The sequence below is a fragment of the Eleutherodactylus coqui genome, chromosome 2 (assembly GCF_035609145.1).
Source record: "Eleutherodactylus coqui strain aEleCoq1 chromosome 2, aEleCoq1.hap1, whole genome shotgun sequence".
In the NCBI taxonomy this organism is placed as follows: domain Eukaryota; kingdom Metazoa; phylum Chordata; class Amphibia; order Anura; family Eleutherodactylidae; genus Eleutherodactylus; species Eleutherodactylus coqui.
In genome coordinates this window covers 273,480,044-273,506,445 of record NC_089838.1, presented here as the reverse complement: position 1 = coordinate 273,506,445, position 26,402 = coordinate 273,480,044, and the positions used below count along the sequence as shown (strand labels likewise).

Genomic DNA, 26,402 nt, shown 5'->3' with positions numbered 1-26,402 from the left:
TAGCCGCCCTTCTACTAATTGTTGAAATGGTCAATGCAAGACTCACTGCTGCCCCCTCTGGAGAGCTGAAACATTGCTAGCACCTATGCAGGTTACCAGACTAGCTGCGGGAGGGTGACGTCTGTATCTTGTATCTACTGATATAATGGTAAATATACCAACCTGGAGTACGGAGGAGGGGGGGGGGGGCAGCAATTACTGCAAGTACCCAAGTGGCTACTTGATATAATTTAGGATGCTTCCTTGACAGATGGTCTTGTTATGATTATAGCTTATTGTATTCCATCCATATGGGGATGGGTTTGCATTATGAACAGGAAGGTGTAAAGAGAGAATGATAGTCATTTATTGACTTATCCCACAATAGATTGTATTTGCATCTGTTAATCCACGTTGAGAAGCAGATGACGGCGTTATGACTGGGACTAAGGAAACTAGATTAATATTCCTATGGCAAGAATTGATTGCAGTTGTTACCAGGCAACTAGTTATTGTGACACGGTCGGCTTCACTTATGCGCTGCCCTTTATTTACCAGCTTGCAGATAGAAAGGCGAAGTAATAAATGTTATATTAAGTTTATTAAAGGTTCCGCTCTAAATGCCATGTTACAAAAATAAGGCTACTATGGAGAAGAGGAAGCCATGCTCCTTCCTCTAGTATCAAAGAGAAGTTGTCCTTGTCACCCATAGCAACCAAAGAGCAGCTTTCATTTCTTAAACTACTGGAGCTGCGCTGATTGGTTGCTATGGGCAAAAAGGCCACATTAGTTTTGATAGATGAGGCCTATAGTTTAGTGCTGCTAAGTCTTCCCTGATGTCAGTTCTGTGGAAACTTTGCCTTGAGGTGAAGCCATGAGTAATGTGTGGCGGGCCGGTTGCTAGGAAGGTGGTACTTGACAAGCTCATAGAAAAGGCTGTAGCTGTTTTCCATAGCAACCAGCCTCAAATGTGCACTAATGGAAAATTTGCATAACCTCCAGTTTGGATAGTTGGATTCTTACATTTTAGAATCATAGAATGGTAGGGTTGGAAGGGACCTCCAGGGTCATCAGGTCCAACCCCCTGATCAGTGCAGGATTCACTAAATCACCCCAGACAGATATTTGTCCAGCATTTGTTTGAACACTTCCATTGAAGTGTAGAGGGGGATAATTATCTCATGGGATCTAGACTCTATGCTTCTCGTAATACATCCCAGAATTGTGTTTGCCTTTTTGGCTGCTGCATCACATTGTTGACTCATGTTCAGTCTATGATCTATTAGTATACCCAAATCTTTTTCACATGTGCTGCTGCTTAGCTCAATTCCTCCCATTCTGTATGTGCATTTTAGGCTGAAATTGCACTTGCGTTGCAGCTTTGATTCATAACAGAAACCACAACACTCTAGTAAATCCATTGAATGGTGAATACCACCTGCGCCTAGCAGAACCATTGGTGTTATAATGGGAACTGGTGGGTCTCAGCTTTGTGCCAGTTGTTTTGATGTGAAAAATTGCACTATTTTTCCCACTGGCAGCAGAGCCCCGATGCAAATGTGAAACACATTTTCTACAAATTCGTGTAGAATCAGAATCCGTTCAGCTAAATATACAGTAGGTGGTGAAAACTGGAACTTTATCACTATGGGTCTACAGCCCATAGAATAAAGAATATTGCGGACCTCCAAGTTATAACATTGACAGCAAACCCATTAATTTGTGATTGGGGAAACTCTCTTCTCCTTGTTTCTCCTGCATTTGGAACAGAATTACATGCAAAGGGTCGTCAAAAGTTATAACTTCATCCAATAGCCAGTGGCATTTATATAGGGGTTGCAACAATCGCAATTATAACCAGGCCTGTAAGCCGTTCTGACTTATGGGCCGGTCACAATTGCAACTACTGCGACCCCATGGACTCTCCCTTGCCACACTCACTAACACTGACTGGCACCTTCACATGATGGTCTTCTTTACTCAACATGACACCAGCACATGGCAGAGTCTGCATGCTACATCCTCCTCTTTGGTTCCACTAGTACTTAGAGCTCCAGTGTGGAGGAGACTAGGGAGAGGAGGATTTAGGATACACACACTGCTGTGTGCTAGTGCTATGCTGAGTAAAGATAATCATCCTGTGAAGGTACCAGTCAAGCTGGGGGCACAGTAGACCACCATAACTTGAGATGAGGTTACAGAGGACCACTATAGTGGCAGAAAAGGACAATTACACTTTGCGGCAGCACTGAGAGTCCACTGTTATTGTGTGGGGGCACAGAGGGACCACTATTATCTTTTTCAGAAGCACAATGGGGGCTGTTATTACTGCGTGGGGCACAAAAGAAGACACTATTACCATGAGGCACAAAGACATTATTTTTTTGATGGAAAACTGTGTCTAGGACCACAATGTATATACTTTTTAGGGTTGTGGTTGTGAAGTGAAGCTGCAGCAGAGGGCTATAGCTGAACTTTTGCACCAGAACCCACAAGCCTTTAGCTATGCCCCTGCCAATAACTGCTGACCTGTATGATATGTCTGAGAAGTGGAGTGCAATTTTGGCAACTTCTCTAGCAACCTCTGTAAATCCCAGTACAGGCATCTTGGAAACTTGCATTTGAGGGACCAGAGTGAAAGAATTACTTGTCCTGGTGTGTTTCTTAACCTGAGTAGATGGTGTCATCTTTTCTTCTTTTTGTGTTAGGACAGAACAAGTTGCCATCTGTTGCAACCTTTCAAAGACTCTTGGGCAAATTTCCAGCCTATTTGCTTGGTAACAATGCAGTTGCTCTAGAAAGTAGACTCGTGCACATGTTCTTGCCACCCATTATCAAAAAGAATGAATCCGCCTTCTCATAGGGCCCCATGGCAGCATGAACTGCCCATATGGTACGTATGCCCCTGGAGATGGTACACACAGACTCTGCCCACCTAATTATATACGTTTGTGTCCGGTCCGTGTGCTGTCCTGAGTTAAAAGAACAGCAGATACTAGCTTTGAGATTCCCTGTATCCCATCCAGTGAGCCAAGCAGGACCTCGCTGTTTCTGTGTAGTTCAACACCGAAAAATCGCAGTGCTATGTAATATAGCTATATACTTCTGTATACAAGTTAGGATTTGTCGCTACTACTTTTTGGAACTCTTTACTAGTTCAGAAGTTAGGCCTTTATTATACACTTATGTGATGACTGATCATCTCTAAGTTTAGGAAATGATCAGTGATTTCTCTTCCATCCAGAGAGGGTTCTGAGGGTTCCTGATGAACTGTCGCTCACAGGGAAACGCGTTGAACCAAGAACCATTAGAATCGAACCTAGAAACCACTGAAATTATAGGACCAACCTAACAGAAGACTCTACCAAATAAACTCTCTCTCTACCTCAGTGAAAATTCCCCCTTCTTATAGGGCCCCGTAGCAGCATGAACTGCCTATATGATGTATGCCCCTGGGGATGGTACATACAGAATCTCCCCACCTAATTATATAGAGCCTTTATGTTTGTGTCAGGTCAATGTGCTGTCCCGAGTCAAAAAACGGACTACACTCGGACAGCATACAGCCCAATATCAGTCAATAAGGCATGTTTTTTTTTTGTTGTTCTTTTTTTCACATGAACACGCGGATAGCGAGAAAAAACCTCATAGCATGCACTATTCTGACATGATTCGCGGAACAGACTCACCGATTCATATCAATAGGAATCTGTATGAAGTCCATTTTTCCTAAGGGATCCAAAAAAAAAATTTGACCCGTTTCAGTTTTTTGTGCATGTGAAAAACAGACGGCATACAAGAAAGGTCAGACAGGCTGCATACGGATGGCATATGGAACTGCACACATATGAACAAACGTTTTTTTTGCTGGTGCAACATGGACACATTTTTTTAGGCGGGTGTGCACCTAGCTTAAAGCGGAGCCCATGTGTAGTGAAACCCTCCTTTTTGCAAATCCACAAAGCTTTTGTAAAGCTATAGCAGCTTCTAGTTTATGTCGCGGCATTCAGTTTACCTGGGCCAGGAATCCTACATTGGCAGATGGGGGTTCATATAGACCGTTAGGTTTGGCTTGTGATATAGCATGCTCTAGCGGGTTGACCGTTCATTATGTGCGAACTGGTAGCATTTAGTAGTAAATTGCCCTTACAGTGAAAAATAAATGTGCAGTAACTAAAGTACCCTAATGTGAGAGGGAGAGAGATATTCATATACACACACATACACTGTATATAAAAAGAATAGAAACTCAATTTTGAAAGTAATTTTTATTTCTCTATCATCCATTTATATTAAACATTAACTTTTATGTCATTTGGGGAGGCAAAAAGGGGAAAAAAATAAAAGATTATGCGGCCCAAGAGGGCTTGGATCTTACAGGTTTAAACCTCATCTAGTACTTTTATAAGATTAGTGGGGACATTTATTACACTTGGAATTTAAAACAAACTATGATGTTATTTCTCGGTGTGACCTCTCCCAATTTAGGCTTTCAGGTGCTTTCCAGTGAATGATTTATGCAGGGACACCTACTGTCTCCAGGATCAACAACCCAATGCACGGCAAACAGTACAGCAGCTTGGACAAGTGGGCCTGGCATTATAGGTGGTTGCACTTAAAGGGACACTGTCAGCATGGCATATCCCTATAAAGTTAGTTATGGTGCTGTTAGAGGCGACAGGGAGCGAGGTGATGTACGCTTTATACTCCCCTGCTCCCATGATCCAGGGGTGTCTCTGGTGTGCAGTATGAAAATCTGATTTTTTTTCCCAAGCTCCTGTGCACGTTTCCATAGACTTGTATAGGAGAGCACATGCATTGATGTCTCTGAAAAGAGCCAGATTTTTGTGCTGAGTTTAGAGGGGGCACCGCTGGAGCACAGGGAAGTATAAAACATATATCACCCGGTCTCCTGTCGCCTTCCATAACAGCACCATAACTTCTTTATGGTGCTGTGGTGAGATGACAGATTCCCTTTAAATGGACACTGTCAGCATGGCATAGCACCATAGACTAAGCTATGCTGCTGTTCCAGGCGGTAATGGGGAACCAGGGAATGTGGCTGTTATACTCACCCGCTCCTTGCAGTGTTCTCCTGTGAAGTCTGCACACGGTGTGAAATGTGACTCTTTGCAGGCTGCTGTGCATGCTTTCCTATAGAAGTCTATGAGAGCGTGTATGCACAGCGGTCTGAAAAGAGATGAGCTCTCAGACCGTGTGCAGACTTCACAGAGGCAGACCACGGAAACTGGTAGGGAGCGGAGGAGTATAAAAACCACATCCCCTGTCCCCACCCAGAACAGTGCCATATATTAGTTTATGGTGCTTTGCCATGCTGACAGTGTCCCTTTAATTAGGGGACCTAATTTCAATGACCGGTCCACTTTAAATAATGAGTACATTGATGAGATTTTTCTGGTTGCAATGGTAAGGGTCTAGGAACCCACCAATCACTAACATCAATAGTTATGTGTACTAATTTTAATGGACCCCTGTGCATGGGTCCCATTCACTTGACTAACACAATGACCTTATGAATTACTACAGCAGGATTTCTGGGGGAAGGAAGCAGACCCTTCGTTCTTCTCCAGGAAACTCTTCTGAAGATCACTAGCGGGTAGGCTTCATGCATGTGAACCTTGAATAGCAGCACACAGTCTCTCCTGATCTGTAGGTACTCTGCATACCACCTCTATCGGGCACCACAGAATGCCCTAAGAAGCATTGCTTTTATTGGAACACCCTCCGTAATAAGGCCCGCATTGAGACATGGACAATCTATTGTACAAGGTGGTATGATGTGGGTCAATATAAAACTATAGGTGCTACATTACAAATCCAAGCCCTAAGCCAGAAAGCAAAATGGAACATTGTGGGAATATTTAATTCCTATTTTTGACTAACACTAGTTATGCGAATGAGACCTGTAGCCAAACTTTTCCTAGCAAACAGGCCATGTAGGCTTTTTATGCTAAGGCTGGATTAAACCCACACAAGAGACCGCACAATTATCGTGAATTATCACATGACGCCATCCTTGTAGCGGTTTATTTCCAAATGCAAAACATACCAAAAGTTTTGTCCCCTTTAATATACAAACATTTGGATAGCGGTAGAAGATATTTGAGCAGAATTTGGTGAGATCTACCAACAATCTAATACTTACTGTAAGGCTGAAAAGTCATTACAGTAATTAATAGACAAATGGCTTTTATTAGCAGAGGACAAAGTAGAGATGTGGTCTAGGCCAGGGGTGCACAACCTTTTCTGATAACCAGGCCACATGGTCTTACTGAACCAAGGGCCACAATAAAACCTAAGTGGTTATGCCAAGAGCACGACCCCTGGTAAGGCACTTTTCCCTCTATGACCGAGAACAGATAGCTGCTCAGCATTAGTGGCAGACATGTACAATACTACATATCGCCGGCAGCTAGGTGTGGATACCCGGAGCCGTTTGCCCCCAGCACTGCATCTTGGAAGGTGTGCTGCAAGTTGGCACGACCCCATTGAAAGAGTATTACCATTCTTACGCCTTATCTTTTTCTTAGACAGAATATATTTGGTCACTGCTGCATAATCTAGAAGCGTAGAAAATTTTTTATTATATTTCTTGGGGGGGGGGGGGTGGCGAATCTCTGTTTAGAGAACCCCCCTTGTTGTTTCTGCAGCTCTCCTTGGTCTCAGAGGATTTGATATGCGCAGCGTGTAACCAGTGGAGGAACCCTCTCCAAACTTGTTTTGTTTATTCTCCATATATAGTGGGGAGCCAGAGATGACTGCACATGGCACCACTAGTACTTGCCCATCCCTGCTCCTAAATTGTGTGCAAGTTCTCTTTTCTCTCCTCTGGTTTGTAAAGCGCTGCAGAAGATGTTGGATCTCCATAAATAAAGATTATTGTCTCGGACATGAAGTCTACACGCAGGCATTACTGTGTCCATATTCTTGGTGGCTGCACAGAATGTAATCGCAAGCTGCATGTGGCCCCCTGCGCTGCAGGTTCTATACCCCTGGTCTAGGCCTATAGTGGCTAACTGGCATATCCCTTGCTCTGTGACACATAATTTGGCCAGTAGGTGGCAGCACCATACAGTGATGAAAGGAGATTGGAGCTCTATAGATAACTAGAAAGACATGAGGCTGGCCTGGCCCTGTTTGGGAGACACGGGGCGTGTATGGAAGTGTTATTAATGGGGCAATAGCATGCACAATACTGCCACCCTGTATATAAGGCGTATACGGCTGTACTCCATATAGGGAGTATCAAACCACACTGATCTGACGCCCAATTAAATGTCAGGAAAATGTAGTGGAGTGTCCCGAACTACTTTTTGTCCCCAAATTGAGATTGCAGGGAAACTGCAGTCTGGCTCTGTTGGTCTCTGTGACTACAGCCAGGATCTTGGTAGTAGCGGTCACACCGGATGGTGCCTATAATATTACATAAAAGATCTACTATTCGAGTCCCAAGCTGAAAACGTTCACACTGCTAATCCCACTAATGTACGTATGAGATGATGACCGAGGTGCTGGCCTCCAGATTGCATCAAGTCATTTTGTACATAATCAATCCGGACAGATTTATACCCAAAATACAAACCGCTATTAATATTAGAAGAGTCCAAACTACTACTAAACTAGACGGATGCCAAAATATGGCCTGCACCCAGGCTTGTTTGTATGCAGTGAGGGCATTTGCTCCAGTTGAACAGCCCTTTCTTACGGCCTGTTGCACCATTTTGGGATTGGCACTAGATTTTAAACTTGGGTACAGCTTCTCAGTAATTCACCACCAGTGTTTTTTAAAATTTTTTTAGTGGCAGCCGTCAGGACTGTCCCGTCCCTTTTTGCCATAGAAGCATTAGCTATATGACATACCCCTACAGTTACTGGCATGTCCTGGGATGGGAGGGAGAGTGGTTGGACTCTATGTAGACAAGATGGCCCGGATTTTCAGCAACCCCAATAAATCATTTCATCAGGTTGTACAACTTAGACACTTTTTTCCAATTGTTTAGCCTTTATATTAACCCCTTAAGGAGCAGGGTGTTTTAGTCCTAATGATCAGACACCTTTCAGTGTAGTAAAACAAGACACATCCAGACCTCATTAGGCTAAACAGCCTTTTACACCACAGAAGGTGTGTGCAAAAAGTACAGTACTACGTGCCAATACGTGTGCAAATCTACCTCATTCACAGCACTAGGGCGTGCGTTTGTGCGCATATGGTCGTATGAAGCTGCCCTTCCAGACATGAAACTGTGTGCAAGCTGCAACTGAGAGGGCAAGGAGAACCTGGCGCATTTTAGAAAACTTACTGAAATCTGTTAGCAGTTTAGTCTCTCCTTTCATCAACAAAGAACTGATACAATTATACATCAGTCCTGCCTCACCCCGCTAGATCTGCCTAGAATAGGCAACATGCCCATGTCAACTTGGCAGAGGTGCCATGATTTGGGTGCCAATATTTGGAATGGCTCCACGTTTCTAATGTCAGGTCACCGCTTTTATCATTTTCTGACCAAGACCCTAAAATTACAAGGTTTGCTATATATTAGATGAAGAGCAGTAGACATACACACTTTAAAAAGAAATTTTATTTTTGGCTCACAAAACCATCATTATGTGACGAAAGACCGAGTCACCATACCATAATACCTTCCGAGAAAGTGGTGTACCAACACAGGGGATGGCATGAAGTGTGACGCCAGTGGCTCAACTCACACTCTACCCTACAGTTAACCTATGATTAATATAAACCATACATTAGAGATTTTATTGCAGGTGAATAGCGGTAAGCGTATACCGGATACAAAATAGTTGAAGTTTTTTTGTTTGTTTCCCTGTAACCTTGCGATGCTGTAACAGATTTCTTTAAAACAAACGGATGTCAACATTTGTTTCAATGCTGCAAAGTAGTGAATAAAGTGATTTACAAAAATATATATATTTAAATCTTACACTCAGGAGGCGTGAAAGGGGTATTCAAATCTCAGCTTTTCATAGCCGAGATGGGAAACCACTGCTATGATTACCAGCCATTCACCAGAGCTTGCGGAAAGAGCCGATTGCCGTTTTTATAGCGCTCACTGAAGTGAACAGGAGCTCTGGAAACCACAGAGGGCGCTACACCCATTCGCAGCTACAGAACAGCTCTCGGCTTTCCAATGAAGGTTTGAACAAAGCGCCCAGTTTTTCCATCTGGACCATGAGGAGCTAAGTTGGGAACATCCCTTTAAACTAAGGTCCGTGTCCCATGAGCGTACACACATTAGACGTTGCGCATTTGCCTGCACAACACTATTTAAAGTACATTTGGCACGCAAAAAAAAAAAAAAAAAAAATTATATTTTTATATTTTTTTAAATGCAGCGATTCTCCCAACCACTGAAAGGGCCATTTAGTTTCACAAGTTCAAGATCTGTTCTTTTCCTCAACAAATGTAGAGGAAAATCGTGCAATAATAAATACGCAGCACGCTCTCTGCAAATGCGCATGTAAAAATACACGCTTGCGCACGAACCCATTGAATTAATGCACATGCAAAAAAATTTTTATATGCTCATGTGACACAGGCCTAGGGGTTCAGTCACATCTGTGTTCGTTTTCCCATTTTGCCGTTTCGTCAGAGTAGCAGCAAAATGGGAAAAAAAAATTCTATTTTACTTCCTATTGATTTGCTGAGCTTCAGTTATGCTCCGTTCAGTTCCATTCCGCTGGGCAAAGGGGTGGGAGATAATTTCAAATGGGTTAGTGCGATATCGGTCTGTGAAACTCACCCCAATATCGAGCTTGCCAAAATAAGATTTTGTTGCGGATGTGGCTTTTTTTGTCACTTTGGTGGAGTAGTGACCCTACGCCGCAGGGTTTCCTATTAATTTCAATGGCAAACCTTGCATCGCACTCGCGTGCACTTAGCATACAGTGCGATGCTGCGACTCGCCCCATTAAAAACGATGGGTGATGCGTGGGCAAACCCAAAGATAGGACATGCTACAATTTTCCCCCTGCATCAAAGTGTAATGCGGGGGAAATGAAGAAGGCGCTCATCTGCTTGTCCCCATTCAAAGGAACAGTGTTTAAATTCATAGGTCTTGCAACGCACAAATCTCACGCGAGAATCTCAGTCATGTGAAACCGGCCTAGATAAGAGAAAAATGGTAGCCAATGGGTGAAACTAAACGGAAAAGGTTTCCATTTGGTTCTGTTTAAAAGATCAGTTTTTAAATGAGAATACATAGAAGACAATAAAAGACAAAACAGATCAGTTAAAAATGGAGCGAAAACGGAAAAAGAAAAAGTCAAGTTTCTTCACAGATTTGTTGACAGGAGCAGTTGAAGGTAAAAAAAAAAAAAAAAAAAAGCGCCCAGAAACTAGAGTTTGTTTGGTTCTATTTTGTTTGTTTTTTTCCATGAAAGGGATAGGAAAACTGTTAAAAAAAAAAAGGAATGGAAAGCGCTGTCGTGAAGGAGCCCCAAGCAGAGGAACCTCTTTAAGGACACTTTATCAAGTATCCATCACCATTGCAGTTTTACTGCCCCCCCCCCTCCCAACTCTCCGCATCATGGGGATCTATGTTGTGAGTTCAGGTAAGTAGACCAACACTTGGGCCAGGACACCCATCTGTAATACAGTACAAAAACGCCCGGGAATATGCTCATCTGAAAGTGGCCTAATAGCCAATGCTACAACAGTGGCCTAGTGGCTAACTTTCCAGATTATAGATTCTTTCAGATACATTTCAAAACTTCCTATTCTCTTAATCAAAAAAAGCCTACCCATTTGCGCGACTGTGTGCATGCTATCTGTATGCAAGCGGTAAACTGGAGTTCCTTAAATCGCTGCATACAAAAAAAAGAGTCAAGGATCTATGCAAACCACCTTGTATATCGAGGAAGGTTCCCTGCCTGCAGTAGCCAATGGAGTAAGTAATAATCATGTGTTAACACTATGTAGGAGGTCAGATGGCACGGGCAAGGCTACCCAACGAGTGCGCTGACCTTAAAGTGCAAGGCAAACATTAGCAGCAATCATTTGGATTTCTAATTCTGGCCTTCAAAAAATTTTAAGACATCTCAACATTTAGTTTAAAGATCCTGGAGATAAAAAATAAGATAAGAAATTATGAAATAAAGAGTAAAGCAGACAGTTAAATAATAGCACCACTTCTTATTGCCACTGGGTCTTGGGTTTCTTTTTGTGGGCAGGTTTCGGATACCTCTGGTATGGATTACTGTTGCCATGCTGTTGTGAACGAGGAAACCGTGCTACTGGACAGCTGCCAGGATTGCGGTCACTGTGTGTAGAGAAGGGTGGGCTACTGTCTTCAGGTGGTGCACCATAATATTGAGGGAAGGGTCTCCGAGGATGGTGCCCGTGTCCATTTGTACCTCTGTTGTGGCATAAAAGAGAAAAAGGAAAAGGTTCATGACAAGTAAGAAAAAAAATTAATTAAAAATCAAACATACCAGGTGCACATTGAGATACGGGTTGTGATTATAACTAAGGATGGGGGCACGTAGCTACATTGACAATGACAATATGACGATATTTGTACTTCCTGTAAAATCTCCTTCTAGTAGCCTTTATTGGAGGACAACAGAAACCATAGTTCCAAAAGAGGGAGCAATGGGAATTCGTAGGGCAAAAAAAAAAAAAAAGGGTGGGTGGGGGGGTGTTTACAGAGTTACTAGAGTATCTGTTGCAACTGCAAGAGGGTTGCGGCTTCTGAATACTATTTGTAGAGCCTTGTGGTTCAAATCAGAGGCCAGAAGATCGATGCTCTGAGCTCCCCAGCGCTGGTAAGACTTCTGGATAGCAGGACCACTTCTTGGGGATGTGGACAATGGATATTACCAAGGCATGGTACTCTGGTTCAAGAGAATCCAGACTGCTTCCTGCATGGCAGCCTTACCTTTGTGCCACCCTGTTGATTGATGTAAGCTACAGTCATGGCATTGTCCAACTGGACACGAGCTGGATTGAGGAAAATCTTGCAAGTGGAGAAGGGAGAGGAAGATCACCGTTGTTCGAGAATATCAACAGGCAGTCAGGATTCTGCTGGACCGTATGATGGAGAATCATCCCCCACACCCCACAAGGCTGGAGTTTGTGGTGATGACTAGCTAGTGGACTGGGAGGACAGAGCGACCATGGAGAAATAGAGGGGAGTGAAGACCCCATAGGAGGGCTTGATGCACTTGTATGGGAAAAGGTATGGGACTGGTCTCAGATGTAAAGAATGGTACGCTAGAGAAGTCCGGATTGGAATTTTGGATTGTGTCCATGGCCGCCAGCATCTTCCCCAGGATTTTCATGCAGAAACAGATTGACAAGTAGGAGGATTTCCTGAGCACGAACTCTGGACTGGAGGGCAACCCACTTATTTTCTGGAAGAAAAGGTCATGGCGAACAACATTCCAACATTCCCAGAAAATGGATGCATTGTATGGGAATGAGGCTCTTAGTGTGCCCTTTCTTGGGTGGGCTCGTGAGGAGAAGGTCATCCAAGTATGGGATGACCACGACTTCTCCATCTTAAAAAGGGCCATAGTTTCAGTGTCCCCCAATAAAGCGGCCAAGGAAGTTTGTTTGCAGTTTTCAGACTAATTTTTAATGTCTGTGCAGCTTCTTAGTTCAACAGCAGTTTTAACTACAATTCTGTATGCAGGTGAACAACCAATTTGAAAAACGTGTAGCAAAAAAAAAACAACCCCCCCCCCCAAAAAAACTACGATGAAGCAGCTTTCAGCCAAATTATAGTCTTCTACATGTCCCTAGTAGAGAATCACATCAACAGTCTACAGCACTCTACATTTCTAAGCAGTGGAAAGAGTGTAGCTCCCTTCCTATGCTGCTTACAAAAATCCCATTGCCTCCTAAGAGATTTGCACCAAGATCATAATGAAGACTGCTCAGCTGTTTCTGCAAGTCACTCTTGATCATGTATAAGGATCCCGCAAGTATTTTTATATATTTAATTGAAGAGGTTGCTACCTCTTTTCTTTTATTTGTTTGCTTACAATAAAAACAGTGTTTTTGTTTTTGTTTGTCTCTATTGGAAACACTGATTATTGAGACATGCATAATTTATTCGATATTTCAAGTAGCGCAGGTCTATAGTTTTTTCTGTAGTTTCTTTTTGACTTATCCGACCTCTTAGGAGGAACGGAGTTATACTGTGACCCGCAGCTCTCCAGAAAGTTTTGGATCGTTCTTCTTATTTAATCTGTTTTTTTGGTACACCCTGGATAAAATAATTCTTACGAGCACACCAGGATGTTAGGTGCAGGCATAACCACCTGAGGGTGATATGCCTTGCACCAGGTGAGTTACCACACGAGCACCATTGTGGTATTATACATAGCTGTTGGCGCTCTCCGTGACCCCTATTTTCACTCTTGATCATGGCATTCAGCCATACCAGAAGCAATGGGGTCCAACCTGAAACAGGTCCAGGTCCAAAAAAGGTGGAAACTGTACCTATCAGGCCCCTATGGCACATCCTGTGCAAAATGCCATGAACGTCACGATGGGCATACCCCTTAGGCAGGACACCCACTCCTGGGGAGAGCACTAACAGTTTTCTTTGTTAGCAGAGGTTTTGTCTAAAACGTGGATTGATTTGTCACTAACCAGGCTTTCTATGCCTTTAGTTAATGGGCAAAGCACCTGTGAAATCGGCACTTCCATTGTCACCTACAGGTAATTTTAAATTCCTTTTTCCAGTTACTGTAGCTCTTTAAACCTCTGTTAAGGAATTTTCTATTACTTTCCTCCCTGCACTTTGGATGCTCATTCAGTGTGTTCAATGAAATATATGACTAGCACAACAGTTTATGTATTAGTTTACATAGATTCTGTTTGTCTATGAATCGCAACTTAAATAACTGACCACATTTTATGCAAAAAGACTCCAAAAAGTAAGAAAACAAAATACACACCCATGCACGATTTCTTGTCTGTATCTGTGAACTATTACAATACAGAGAGAAAGTACCCCTGAGAGGGGCAAGGAGCCAAGATGTAGGTGTATTGCATTACATTTCTCTTAGCTTCTGGAAACAATTCCCTGTTCGGCTTTACGGTGTGCGTTTCTATGAAGAGGTTACTGTGATTTGTTGTAGAACTTTATAGATTATACACATTTTATTAGCATTTCCAAAACTGCTCACTTTTCCTTTGCAGCTGTACATGACAATGACTAAAGGGGTTATACCAAGATTATAAATTATTCCCTATCCACAGTTTAGGGATTAACTTGCTCATCGATGGGCATCTTCCCCAATGAGGCAGCCGCTGATCTTGAGAATGGAAGTCCCGTGGCCGCCGCCCCCCCACCCCCCCCCTGACTGTAGGATTACTACACACCCCGCAGTGGAGACGACTAAATAGGGTATTGGTTGTGCAAGCATGCCAACACTCCATTCATTTTTAATGGGATTGTGGCAACAACTGACTGGCAAAGCATTTGGTCATTTTAGTCAGCCCCACTGAAATGAATGAGCGTCCATTGCACATTCTTGACCAGTGCTGTATTCATTCTAATGTCACTGCAGGGGAAAAAGCAACACCTTGCAGTGACTGGCAGAGGGGAGCATAGCACCCCCATTCGAGATCTTTGGGGGTCTCAGTGGCGAAACCCCCACCGATCAGCAAGTTATCCCCATCTTGTGTATAGGAGATAACTTGTAATATTGGTACAACTCCTTTAAAAGGGGATTTTAAAAATACTTACTATTGATAAGCTATACTCCGGATAGCTCTTCTACAACTGATTAGCAAGAGTCCGCCGCTTGATATCCTCAACGTTCAGTTAATTGCCAGCACCGCTGTCAATAGGAACAGCACTGAAAGCAGACAGCTCTGTCCATATTGCAGTGGCCTGGCTTGGTAATGCAGGCACAGCCACCATTGAATTCAATTAGAGCTATGCTAGTAGTACCAAACTGCGTCACTGCAATGTTGACAGTGCCAATCCAAGTCTGTATTAACAGTGACTTTGGGAATCAACTGCTCTCCTGAGAACAGGCCATCAATAAAAAAAAAAAAGTCCCGGACAACTCCTTTAAGCCTTTATTTAAATCTAGAAAGGCCTTTAGGCTTTCAGTCATATACAGCTCAACCCCCCCCCCACCCCCAATTTTCATCCTCAATATTGTAGGACTATTTCTTACCAATACTTTAAAAGTTCATATCAAAACAAATGGAAAAAACATTAGGACTACTTAAAACAAAAAACACTACATTACCTAAAATGGTGGGGTGGGTTCCTTTCAAATTGCTGTAAACTATGCCTGGGACCTGGCATATGCAAATGTGGAAAACCAGGTGGAGGCATCCTAGGATCATGACTGCAAAGGGGTACAACAAAACATCATAATTGAAAGTGCAGTGACGGGCTTGTTACAGCAGATATGATGACCTGATACAATATGATGGGGGTAGGGGGCAAAATAAAATCCTCCATCTCACACACAGAGAAAAAAAAAAAAAGTTTTAGCCAAGACGACATCAATATCATCTGACTATAACAGCTACTAGCCGTCTCATGATATGGTCACAATGGCATAAGCCAAAGATATTCTCTACAGACACAATGTCCCACAAAATATGGTAAGGCAAAAGTCACACCAGGAAGGTAAAGAACAAAAACAGGGGAGGTTGAAATGCGATCAAGACTGTTCCTAAGTTTCAGTCAAGACTGTCAAGTAAAGTGATCCTTCATGTTTCAGGCTAATGAAATCACACATGGTGCCCATACAAGTCTATAAAATTTGCCAGTGTGGAAAGGCCATAAACAAGAAGCGCTCACCTAGGATATCTCCCACCAGAATGTGGAACCCCACGCCATGGTCCCCCTGCCTCTTGATGATGCAAAGATGGCTGCCCAGATGGTGGCGTATGAAACCTCGGCCCCCATCTTGGAGTGGCGTAACTGTGACTGCACAAGAGATACCCATTTTTAGTACATTGGTTTGCAGTAAAGAAGCTTTGATATATACTGAATTTGTAGACTTTAATAAAGGGGTATTCCCGTTTCAGTAGAAAGGTTATTTTATAGAATGACAAGTTCCACGATGTTCCGCTCTACTTTCTGTATCTATTCAAGTTTCAAGATCTCTGCTTGCAATCCTACTACAAGAGAAACATTCGCGGCTTACTTCCAGATGAGGACCACCAGTCCCGTTACCAGTCCCATGTTTACATGGACCGACGGTTGCTCGTTTGAGTGATTACTTGGGCGACTGTCTGAGTTAAAGACCCCTTAGTCTTGTGTGGAGCTTAGGCATTACACCACGTCCATTTATATTGGTGGGCAGTCTGTGTAATGCGGACAGGATAAGGGTCTCCAGAGCAAGAGGCTCAGTGTAATTGGTCTCCGCTTTGTTCGGGATAATCATCTTTTGGCCAGAGGACAGTTTTCACACTTGTCAAAAATGAAATACTTCAAGTCATATTCTATAACCCTACCGTGATATTTTTTTTGAAAGGAGACACGCGGCACACTGTATAACCATGGCACTCCACAATCATGGGCGCCCTCATGCAATTTGCATCAAAACATTTTGTTAAAAATTAAAATAGGTTAGTTTTTGTAGCTAAACGGTTCGTTCCCACGCAGAAGATGTGCTGGGTTTTTTTTCCAACGTGCTACATGTGAACGTACACTAAAGGTTTGACCTGAACACGATCTTAAACGCACAAAACCTGCTAAGAATAGAAGTACCAAATAGAGTGATTACCCATAACTCTGGGGCTGCTCCTCTGGATAGGGAGGTAATAGTGAATTAACGTTCATTCCTGAGAAATGTTGCACGTCCTGAGGTTTATCTAATCCAGCATTACTATTGGAAAAAAAAGGATTATTAATGGAAATCAATATAAATGTAAAGTTGGTAGATTAAACAAACAAGCTTTGATTTTGCTTCACACTATCACTAACCAGAAAGCAAAAGTCAACTTCAAATAAGTGATGTGCCTGAACATTCTAGCCCGATATCGCTTGAAAGTACCTCCATACTCAGCTCCCAGCCGGCGTCTGTGTCTGTGCAACAAGCTGCTTGAATTCTCCCCGCAGTCATCACCCGCCATCCTCTCCGCTTGGCTCTGTCAGTGCTGTGTAAGTAAGTGCTGTGATTGGATTGAGTGCTAGCCAATCACAGCTGGCGCTGGATCCAATCACAGTGCTTGCTGACACAGCACTGACGGTAGGGGTTTTGAAAGACGAGCAGGGAGATGATAGCGGAGAGAATTCTAAAAGCTTGATTGGCTGTGAATGATCGAGCACTGGCTGTGATTGGCTGATGCTCTATCCAATCACAGCTCTTACTTACACAGCGATGACGGTGGGGTATGACAGAGCCGAGCAATGAGGACGGTGGGGGATGACAGCGGAGAGAATTCAAGCAACCTGCCGCACTGCCGCTGGACACACAGACGCCAGCTGGGAGGTGAGTATGGAGGTTTTTTTTTAACCCTTCCCTGACTCGAGTATAAGCCGAGGGGGGCTTTTTCAGCACAAAAAAAAAGTGATGAAAAACTAGGCTTATACTTGAGTATATACACTAAATATTCAAAGTTTTAATAAGATAACGAGATCTAGTATTATATAGGATATATTCTAGCAGTGGCCAGCACTTAAAGGGGTTGTGTCACTACGAAAAAAACATACCACGCCTACCAGTCTTTGGCCCCCGTGACACACCTGAGCAGCTTTTGGCCCAAGCCCCAGCGTGGACGCCAGGTGACTGCTGCTGATACACATAAGACACAGCGTTCCAGACTCCTTGCATCACCAATCACATCCTGGGCATCATGATGCCAGTGTTTGAGACGTTGACACCGCAACCCAATTGTCCACAGCGGTCACCCGAATGCAGGTAGATATCCACGTCAGGTGCTGGGCCAGAGGAAATGCTCAGTTGTGCCCCAGGGGGTGAAGACAGGAGTGCATGTTTTTGTGTGTCCCCCCCCAACCCCCCACACCCCTACTTTTATCCCACGTCCAGCTATTAAAAACAAAAAAAAAATAAAAGTAATAGTAGCTCAACCCGTTTGAAGTAAGGATGTATTCTGTATGACTTTGGCTGTGAAATGGTTAGGGCAGTTACCTTCTAGACTTGCCATGTAAGAGATCATCTAGATAATTTCTTCTTTCTATATTGTGTCCACGGCTGCTGTTAAATTCTGCAAAAGATGAAGTGCGAGGTTCCTTAGAGCTTATTCACGAGGGAGCGATTCCACATCCACACGCTGCCGTTTTTTTTTTTTGCGAATCCAACATCGACACGCCTGTGCGAATAAGCCCCAGAAGGTCGATGAAGCTGTGTGAATCCAAAGGACCAACTAGAACCACCATCTGAAGAGGGTTATCGCCTCTCTGAATGTATGACTCCTTCAGAGCTGCATGCAGCAAGTTACAAATGCAGCAAACATTAACTTGACACAATGCAGTAAATAAGTTGTGGGACAGAACTTTTACTTGAACTTTCTAATATTTCTCCAATGACTTGTTAACTTCTTGCAGCAAGTTACCAGCGTTCTATAAACTTTGCTACATCTGCATGTTCTCCCGATGTACTATATGTAATGAATCTAGTTGCAGTAAGTAGGTGGATTCATGCATTAGTATACAGTAACCCTGCAGTCTAGCAGAAGTGGTATGTGCACACTTTGTGCAGCACCTGTAAACCTGCACAGATTCGGTGTTGAGGGCTGGTAAAAAGGGGGAATCTTCTAATATCCCAAATCTGGTAACGGTGTGCACAGGTTGTACGGTACTCACTCTCTATGGCTTCGGAGGGCTCCATACTTTGCAGATCAATCAGATACCTAGAAGGGTGATAAAACTAATGCTGACTGTTCCATTTCGTCATAGTGCTTCAAGATTCAACTGTGCATACAGAGAAAAGTAGACACTGCAATAAGAAGTTACAAATGAGAGTCCGTGGCATGTCAGAAATTGTGACCGATGGGCTCCGGTTGCCGACCAGCAACTATGAGCTATGTAAGGAGAGAGATTATACCATTGCATCGAACATTTCCATGCACTTGAAGTCACCCTGTTAGGTCCCTAATCATGCCTTGGCTCTAGCCAGCAGAGTATAGCATTGGACACGCTGATTTCAGTGATCTGTCACTTATACCCATTGGTGCAGCAGTTTTGTTGTACTCACATTTGTAGGTTCGCAGCGCCCAGCAAAGATGACGCTGATGGGATTAACATACATATTCAATGCTTGCACCACTCTTTCCTGGGCTGTCAGGTCTCTCCAGCTTATTGTTCTATTCTGGTTTCTGTCCTCTATGCACAAAACTACATGGGGACTGAAGCCAAGCCAGACCCTGGACCATAGGGGTGCTTCAGTGACAACGTGTGGCGAAACTGTGTGAGGGGAAAGACCTTTCATATTCACCTCTATGGCGCAGTTTCCGCCCCTTGCAGTTTTCTGCATGGAAGATAGAAACCAGAATGGAACCAGTGCTGTAGAGGAAGAGTAGTCAACCAGCATCAGGTGATCAGTGAATATAGGATTACTGAAGCTCATCGGACTCCTCTGTTGGTTGCTACAAACTTACAGATATGAGTATTGCAAAAATCCTGCACTGGGTATAAGTGACAAACCGTGACGTCAGTGCCACTCACAGCCCAGTGACTCAACGGGTTCACTTTAAACGAAGCAAGTCTTGTGAACAGTGGAGCATTATAGGTATGTGCAGTTTTCCCAGTCAGCATAAAACAGTATCCCTAATAGTAAACCACTCCAATCAACCACAACAGAGGAAAGAGCGGCTTTTGGGGGTTATCCAAGCAGGAAAAAAAAAAAAAAAGAAAAAAAGAGGCTTAGAGTGCTGCACAAACAAAGAATCCATACTCACCCAATCACCAGCCACTTCCTGATCCCCTGATGACATCGCTGACACCAGAGACATGTGAATGCTGCAGCCAATCACCAGCGCACTTCAGCTGGTGACAAACTGATAAGTTGTAGTGGGTACATGTCCCTGTGGGGTAAGGTAATTGCTAATTGGGCATAAATTAGAGAACTGGGGGAGTGTGGGGGGGGGGGGGGGGGGGGTGATTCGGTTTGGAGAGTATGTTTTTTTTCTTTGAAAAAAAAAAGAAAAAGCCTGAGATCTTCCTTGCCCGGATAACCCCTTTCACTATGAATGGGCACGGTAATAAATGGGCACTGTGTAAAAAAGATTTTTTTTTTTTTGGAGAGCCAACTCTGCAAAGCAGGAAAAACTTAAAAAAAAAAATTCATTTTTATTAGACTCTGGTGACATCTGAGCAATTCCGCCACATTTGATAGCGGTCACTAAATCACCGTTAGTTTCTGACATGGCGTCCATTATAAAAACAGAAACCACAATGCAGATGTGAACCACAGCCTTTTATACAGAACGATCACCAGAATCTGAACGATAATCATTCAGTGCAAATGTCTGCAGGATCTGGGCAATGAATCATAATTTGTTCGTTAGGATTGTGCAGGCATAAAAAAGAAAAAAACCACACGCACCGCACACACACAGGCAGTCGCTCATCTGTGGCCCACTCTGCCTCCCTTCACTGAGCGATCATCGCTCCTGTACAGAAGCAGGGAAACCGCAAGGACAATTGTTGGGTGCTTCGAGGCCCGGCAGTCATGCCATGTATGAGGACCCTTAGCTTAATCAGAAAATCAGTGTAAATAACAAGTGTGTGGTCCTGCCAAAATCAGTGGATCACTGAGCGAGTCCTACAAGTTAGCAACAAAAGCCCCTTCCAGGCAGTCATTCTATAAGTGCATTTCAAATGACAATAAGACAGAATTAAATACTGTGTTTCCCCGAAAATAAGACTGCCTTATATAAGATTTTGCCTGAAAAGAGGCACAATGTCTTATTTTCAGGGGGAGGGGCATTAAACTCCCCTCACAGCCAGGGTCTGTGTCCCTCGCTATGGTTTCACCGGCGGTGCAGCAGGATGCTCTGTAATCCTCCCAGGCAAACGGGGCTTTGAATTCTCCCGCCACCAGCAAGTAAGCGCTGTGATTGGATTTAGTGCCAGCCAATCACAGCCGGCGCTCGATGAACCAATCACAGCCATCAGTGATGTCATTCACTGAGTGGCTGTGAATGATCGAGCGCTGGCTGTGATTTGATTGAGTGCAAGCCAATCACAGCGCTTACTTGCTGGAGGCAGGGGAATTCAAAGCCCCGTTTACCAGAGAGATGACAGCGTGGAGGATTACAGAGCAGCCTGCGAGTATTGCATTTTTTTTCACCTAGTGTAGCTAGGCGTATCTTATTTTCAGGGGAGGGCTTATATTTCAAACCCCCCTTCCCTCTTAAAATCAGGGTAGGTCTTATTTTCTGGGAAACTGTATAAATTGTGAGGGAAGTCACTCTGCATGAATGACTGGGCCATCTGGGAGCTACAGTTACTACAAAGCACCATAACTTCTAACTAGCAGATGAGTTGTAATAAGTGGTCCACTTACCTGCAAACTAAATACCCAGTCCTATTCAGTCCGTGCGTGCAATGGACACCAACAAGTTTATCTGTGGAGGAGAAAAAATAAAATCATAGTTTTTACTATCAATTCTTAGAATTAACTCCTAAGTACGTAGGATAATATACCATATTTTTTGGACTATAAGATGCACTTTTTTTTTGCTACTAAAAAGTCAAAAACTGTGTGCCCTGTAGTCTGAAATCAGGAGGCCGTCAGCATGTCCGCCTCCGGGAGGGCGAGACAGACACTCAGCACAAGTGTGAAACTTCACTGCAACTTGTGCCGACGTCCACTGCTATGGGGCAGTGCTGCAATGAGGGAGGGGCATTAGCATAGGCAGGACTGTGGGACTCTGAGGCCTACACCCGCGAAATAAAGCGGCCCAGCCAACACCAGCAATAACTTAGATTCTGCGTATAACAAATATGTGCTCGGTTTGTGTGCCATTTAATGCTGCGTTAATGGCTCAATTTCGATATGGTGGTGAGTGAATCCTTTTAAGGGGACACTGCCATTGAGCTCCTGCTGGGTTATTTGAAGGCAGCACAAGTTACTTACAGGAAGTCCAACAACAAGGAGTTATTTTACCTTATACATGAACACAGATCAGTTAGCCACAGGGTAGGGGGCACGAGAATGCAGAGGGGACTGTCCATTGGACATATTTCTCTGAGCTGACATATGAAAACAATATAGCTGGGGGTTGCACATCCCAGTCACTTAAGGAAGATTAGGTAATCTAGCTTTTCCAGTCACTAAAGGCCCTTTTACATGCAACGATTATCGCTAAAATGGATGAACTACTGAACGAATTGACGTCTTTTTGGATAAAATCTAATTGCTTGAAATGATCTATGTTACCGTAATTAGCGAAAGTAAACTCAGCGATTAAGGCCCATTTACGCGCAAAGATAATCGTTCAAAAGATTGTTTCGCATAAACCATCGCTTAAAACCTGCTAACGGACACTAATGTCCATTAGCAGCTTATCACCTTCATTGATAAAGATCACCATCACCACGTAAATGAGCCTCCAGGAGCTGTAGTTAGCTCCTTTGTTCTACCAGGTGCTTTCTGCTGAATACAATGTAATCAGCAGCTCCCATGGATAATACAGCACCATAGACAGCAAACACAGCATGCGGTCTGCGTTATCTTCTCTCTGGCTGAACGATGGCTTTTATGTTTACCTAAAAATCGTTCAGCTGAAGAGTGAAAGATGGGAGCATTTACACACGATTATCGCTTAAACAATGGCTTTTGAGAGATAATCGCTGCATGTAAATGGGCTTTTAAGGCTGAGTGACAGCTTTGAGCGATCATTTTGCATAAACTATTAAGTAGCTACTCCGCTACTTAATAGCAATTAGTGTGCAAATGAAGCCTTTAGCTGAATACAGTTAAAGGGGTTGTCCCGCGGCAGCAAGTGGGTCTATAGACTTCTGTATGGCCATAATAATGCACTTTGTAATGTACATTGTGCATTAATTATGAGCCATACAGAAGTTATAAAAAGTTTTTTACTTACCTGCTCCGTTGTTAGCGTCCTCGTTTCCATGGAGCCGACTAATTTTCGCCCTCCGATGGCCAAATTAGCCGCGCTTGCGCAGTCCGGGTCTTCTGCAGTCTTCTATGGGGCTCCGTGTAGCTCCGCCCCGTCACGTGCCGATTCCAGCCAATCAGGAGGCTGGAATCGGCAATGGACCGCACAGAAGAGCTGCGGTCCACGGAGCAAGAGGATACCGGCGGCCATCTTCACCGGTAAGTATTGAAGTCACCGGAGCGCGGGGATTAAGGTAAGCGCTCCGGTAAGCTTCCTTTAGGTCCCTGCATCGGGGTTGTCTTGCGCCGAACGGGGGGGGGGGGGGGTTGAAAAAAAAAAAAACCCGTTTCGGCGCGGGACAACCCCTTTAATAGCCCAAGGGCTCTTATCTGTATTCAGATCCTTTGTTCTCCAGGGGGGGAAAACTATGCTATCAGCACTCCCCGTGGAGAACTGCTGATAAGAGCAAAGGACGATTTTTAGGTAAAGGTCCATTTAGACAACGATGATCGCCAAAACTCGCTCCAAAGCCGTCTTTTGAGTGATAATCTTTGTGTGTAACCACACTGACATCGTGCAGTTTTCGTTATGCCGTTGCTCATTGTTGTCTTTCAGTGTGCTGAAAGACAACGATGAGCCTTATCAGGGATTCACAGCGGTATACAGCTGATACTATTGTTTCAGCTGTATTTCGCTCCCTGATCACCGGCTGGGTATGAAGAACAGAGCGGTCCAGCTCTATTCTCCATACCGGGCATCTTTTGAGCGATAATCGTTGTGTCTAAATGGGCCTTAAGACTGAATTTAACAATCAGCTAGCAGTGCCCGAAAAGCCCACAATGATCGCTAAACGATCGCCAATTAGCGATGTTTTTAGCGCTCAGTGGCTGGTGTAAATGGGCCGTTAGTCATTTCCTCAGGTGGGTGTGTTTATCTGGCCCAGAGGATTTTAATTAGTGTGAAGAAATCCATTGTCTTCAGCCAGCAAGAGTAAACAAGAAACTTATTGGTGTTTGTAAAAATTAAACACTCACCCCTCCCCTCATGTCATCCAGCCGCCCAAAAGACTGAACTACTCCCATTCACATGTAATGAATGTTGAGCTGCCTGAAGACTATTTTAACGAAGTCTAAAAAACAGCCATAAACGACAAGTGAATGAATAGCGCACGAGTGCCTGCGTTTACATGTAACAATTATTGCGCAAATGTGTTTGTTTAAACGAATTCTGAGTGATAACTGGTGCGTGTAAATGGGCCTTAAGTCAATGCAGCTCACTGCAGGAACTTTGTAGTATATACACTGATCAGCTAGAACATTAAAACCACCAACAGGTGAAGTGAGTCACAGCACCTCCAAAAAGGTCAGGTCTGGTGAGGCATTCCCACTATAGTGGTTACTAAACACCAAAATGAGTCCAAGGAAAGACAGGCGGATCACTGGCAAACAGCGTGTGGCTTATTGATGTGAACAGGGAGCTCTGAAAGACTAGTAGGCATGCGAGCATGGAAACTGGATCATGGATTAGTGGGGGGGGCGGGAAGGGCCTACCCAGATGAATCATTTTCTTCCACATCACGTTGATGGCTTGATGTGTGGGTGTCACTTACCTGGGGAAGAGAAGGCACCAGATACACTATAAGTAGACAAGTGGGCGGAGGCAGTGAGATCTGAGCAATGTTCTGCTGGGAAACCTTGTGTCCTGACAGTCATATATATTATAACAAAGATCAAGGTGCTGACTTGGCCTCCAAATTCGCAAATCTCAATCCACTCAAGTTTTCATGGGAAGTTCCGAAAAAACCAAGCCCGATCCATGGAGGCGCCCTGTTACAACCTACAGGCCCTGAAAGATCTGCTGCCAGCAACAGAGGAACCTTCAGTTTACCTTTACATGAGCCACGCGGTTTTACCGTTCTGGCTGATCGGTGTATAACTAGCAACTATTTGGACACGGCCACCATTTATCAATCATGCCCAACAGCTCCAATGCCAAGTCACCTCCACAGGACTTACCGTTCTCAGAGTTCTGGCTTAGATACTGTTTTACAACACATTTAAACTGAGCGATAACATCATCACTGGGTACTTGATGGCCAATGGTGAAGATCTTAGCATACATTATTGTGTTGGGTAACTCCTGAAATAGAGAATGAACATTCATTAGATTACGATGAGGACACTGCTGATCAGATAGATTAGTGAAGACCGCCAGCTACGCGAGACACAATGCGGTACTTATGTTGTAACATGCCCTTCCAGGATGAACGCTCTGCGGGGACAGTGGCGGGATCCTCTGAAGAGCCTCAGCTCAGGTACTAGGTTGTGAACACCAGGAGAGGACCGCTCACTCAATGGGTGGTGCTGGACCGTCAATCAAGTCCAAAGTCCCCCACTTAGACTGAGCAGTAGGGAACACCCGCGTGACACTGACGGTAGATAAACTTAAGAACGGCTTGTCTGGGAGTGTAAATAAATGGGGACAGAGTCAATGGTTGGCTAAAGATTTCACCCTTTGCAAATGGTGAAATCATAGCAAATACATACCAAAATCTGCAATGCTGATTGCAGATTTTGCAGCAACGGAAAATCCACAGAAGATACTGCCTGTGTGACAATAGCCTAAAGAGCCTCTTTAACCCCTTAATGACGCAGCCCCTTTTTCTTTTTCTATTTTCGTTTTCTCCTCCACCCTTCAAAAAAATCGTAACTCCTTTATTTATCCATCGACGTCGCTGTATGAGGGCTTGTTTTTTGCGGGACGACTTGTATTTTTCAATGGTGCTATTTAATGTACCATATAATGTACTGAAAAAAACTTAAAAAAAAATTCTAAGTGGAGTAAAATGAAAAAACAAACAAAAAAACAACACCCCCCCCCCCACATTCCGTTATATTTAGCGCGTCTTGTTTCTACGGCGCACAACCGGCAACAAAAGTGACATGATAACTGTATTCTATGGGTCGGTACAATTACTACGATAACAAATTTGTATAAGTTTTTTTTAACTGTACTATTTTTTTTCAAAGACATTTAATTTTTTTCAATTGTTTTCTGCGGTCATTTTGTGCGTACAATAACTTTTATTTTTCCATCGACGTAGTTGAGCAAGGGCTCATTTTTTGCGGGCTGTCCTGTAGTTTCTGATAATACCATTTTGGAATAACCAAATTACAGTGGTATTTCAAATCTATATAGTCAGAGAAACGCCCTTCACAGATATAGATTAAAACTAATAACTTTTATTGTCAACTGATTAAAACTAGGGCCACATACGACATAAAACAATCGTGGACTAACAACATAGATCGTGCTCAATAAACCCCGTAACCGGGTGGTGTGAGGGTATCGATTCCCCCAGATAGCCAGT

General features: G+C 43.7%; 1 protein-coding gene across 2 annotated transcripts in view; it reads right to left on the bottom strand.

Annotated features, from left to right (window-relative positions):
• Window positions 1–8,561: 8,561 nt before the first annotated feature.
• The window catches only part of DUSP11 (dual specificity phosphatase 11), a 34,582-nt gene continuing 16,741 nt past the window's right edge, over window positions 8,562–26,402 (bottom strand). Inside the window, exons 4-11 of one of the 2 annotated variants that reach the window (XM_066593006.1) lie at window positions 25,048–25,171; window positions 21,475–21,535; window positions 18,771–18,817; window positions 18,097–18,172; window positions 16,729–16,830; window positions 15,798–15,926; window positions 15,235–15,336; window positions 8,562–11,375 (exon numbers count right to left, since the gene is read on the bottom strand). In XM_066593006.1, the coding sequence (XP_066449103.1) occupies window positions 11,153–11,375; window positions 15,235–15,336; window positions 15,798–15,926; window positions 16,729–16,830; window positions 18,097–18,172; window positions 18,771–18,817; window positions 21,475–21,535; window positions 25,048–25,171 (864 nt within the window). In that variant the 3' untranslated portion in view covers window positions 8,562–11,152. The remainder of the gene's footprint in view (window positions 11,376–15,234; window positions 15,337–15,797; window positions 15,927–16,728; window positions 16,831–18,096; window positions 18,173–18,770; window positions 18,818–21,474; window positions 21,536–25,047; window positions 25,172–26,402) is intronic. The other variant, XM_066593007.1, reaches the window with a different exon arrangement.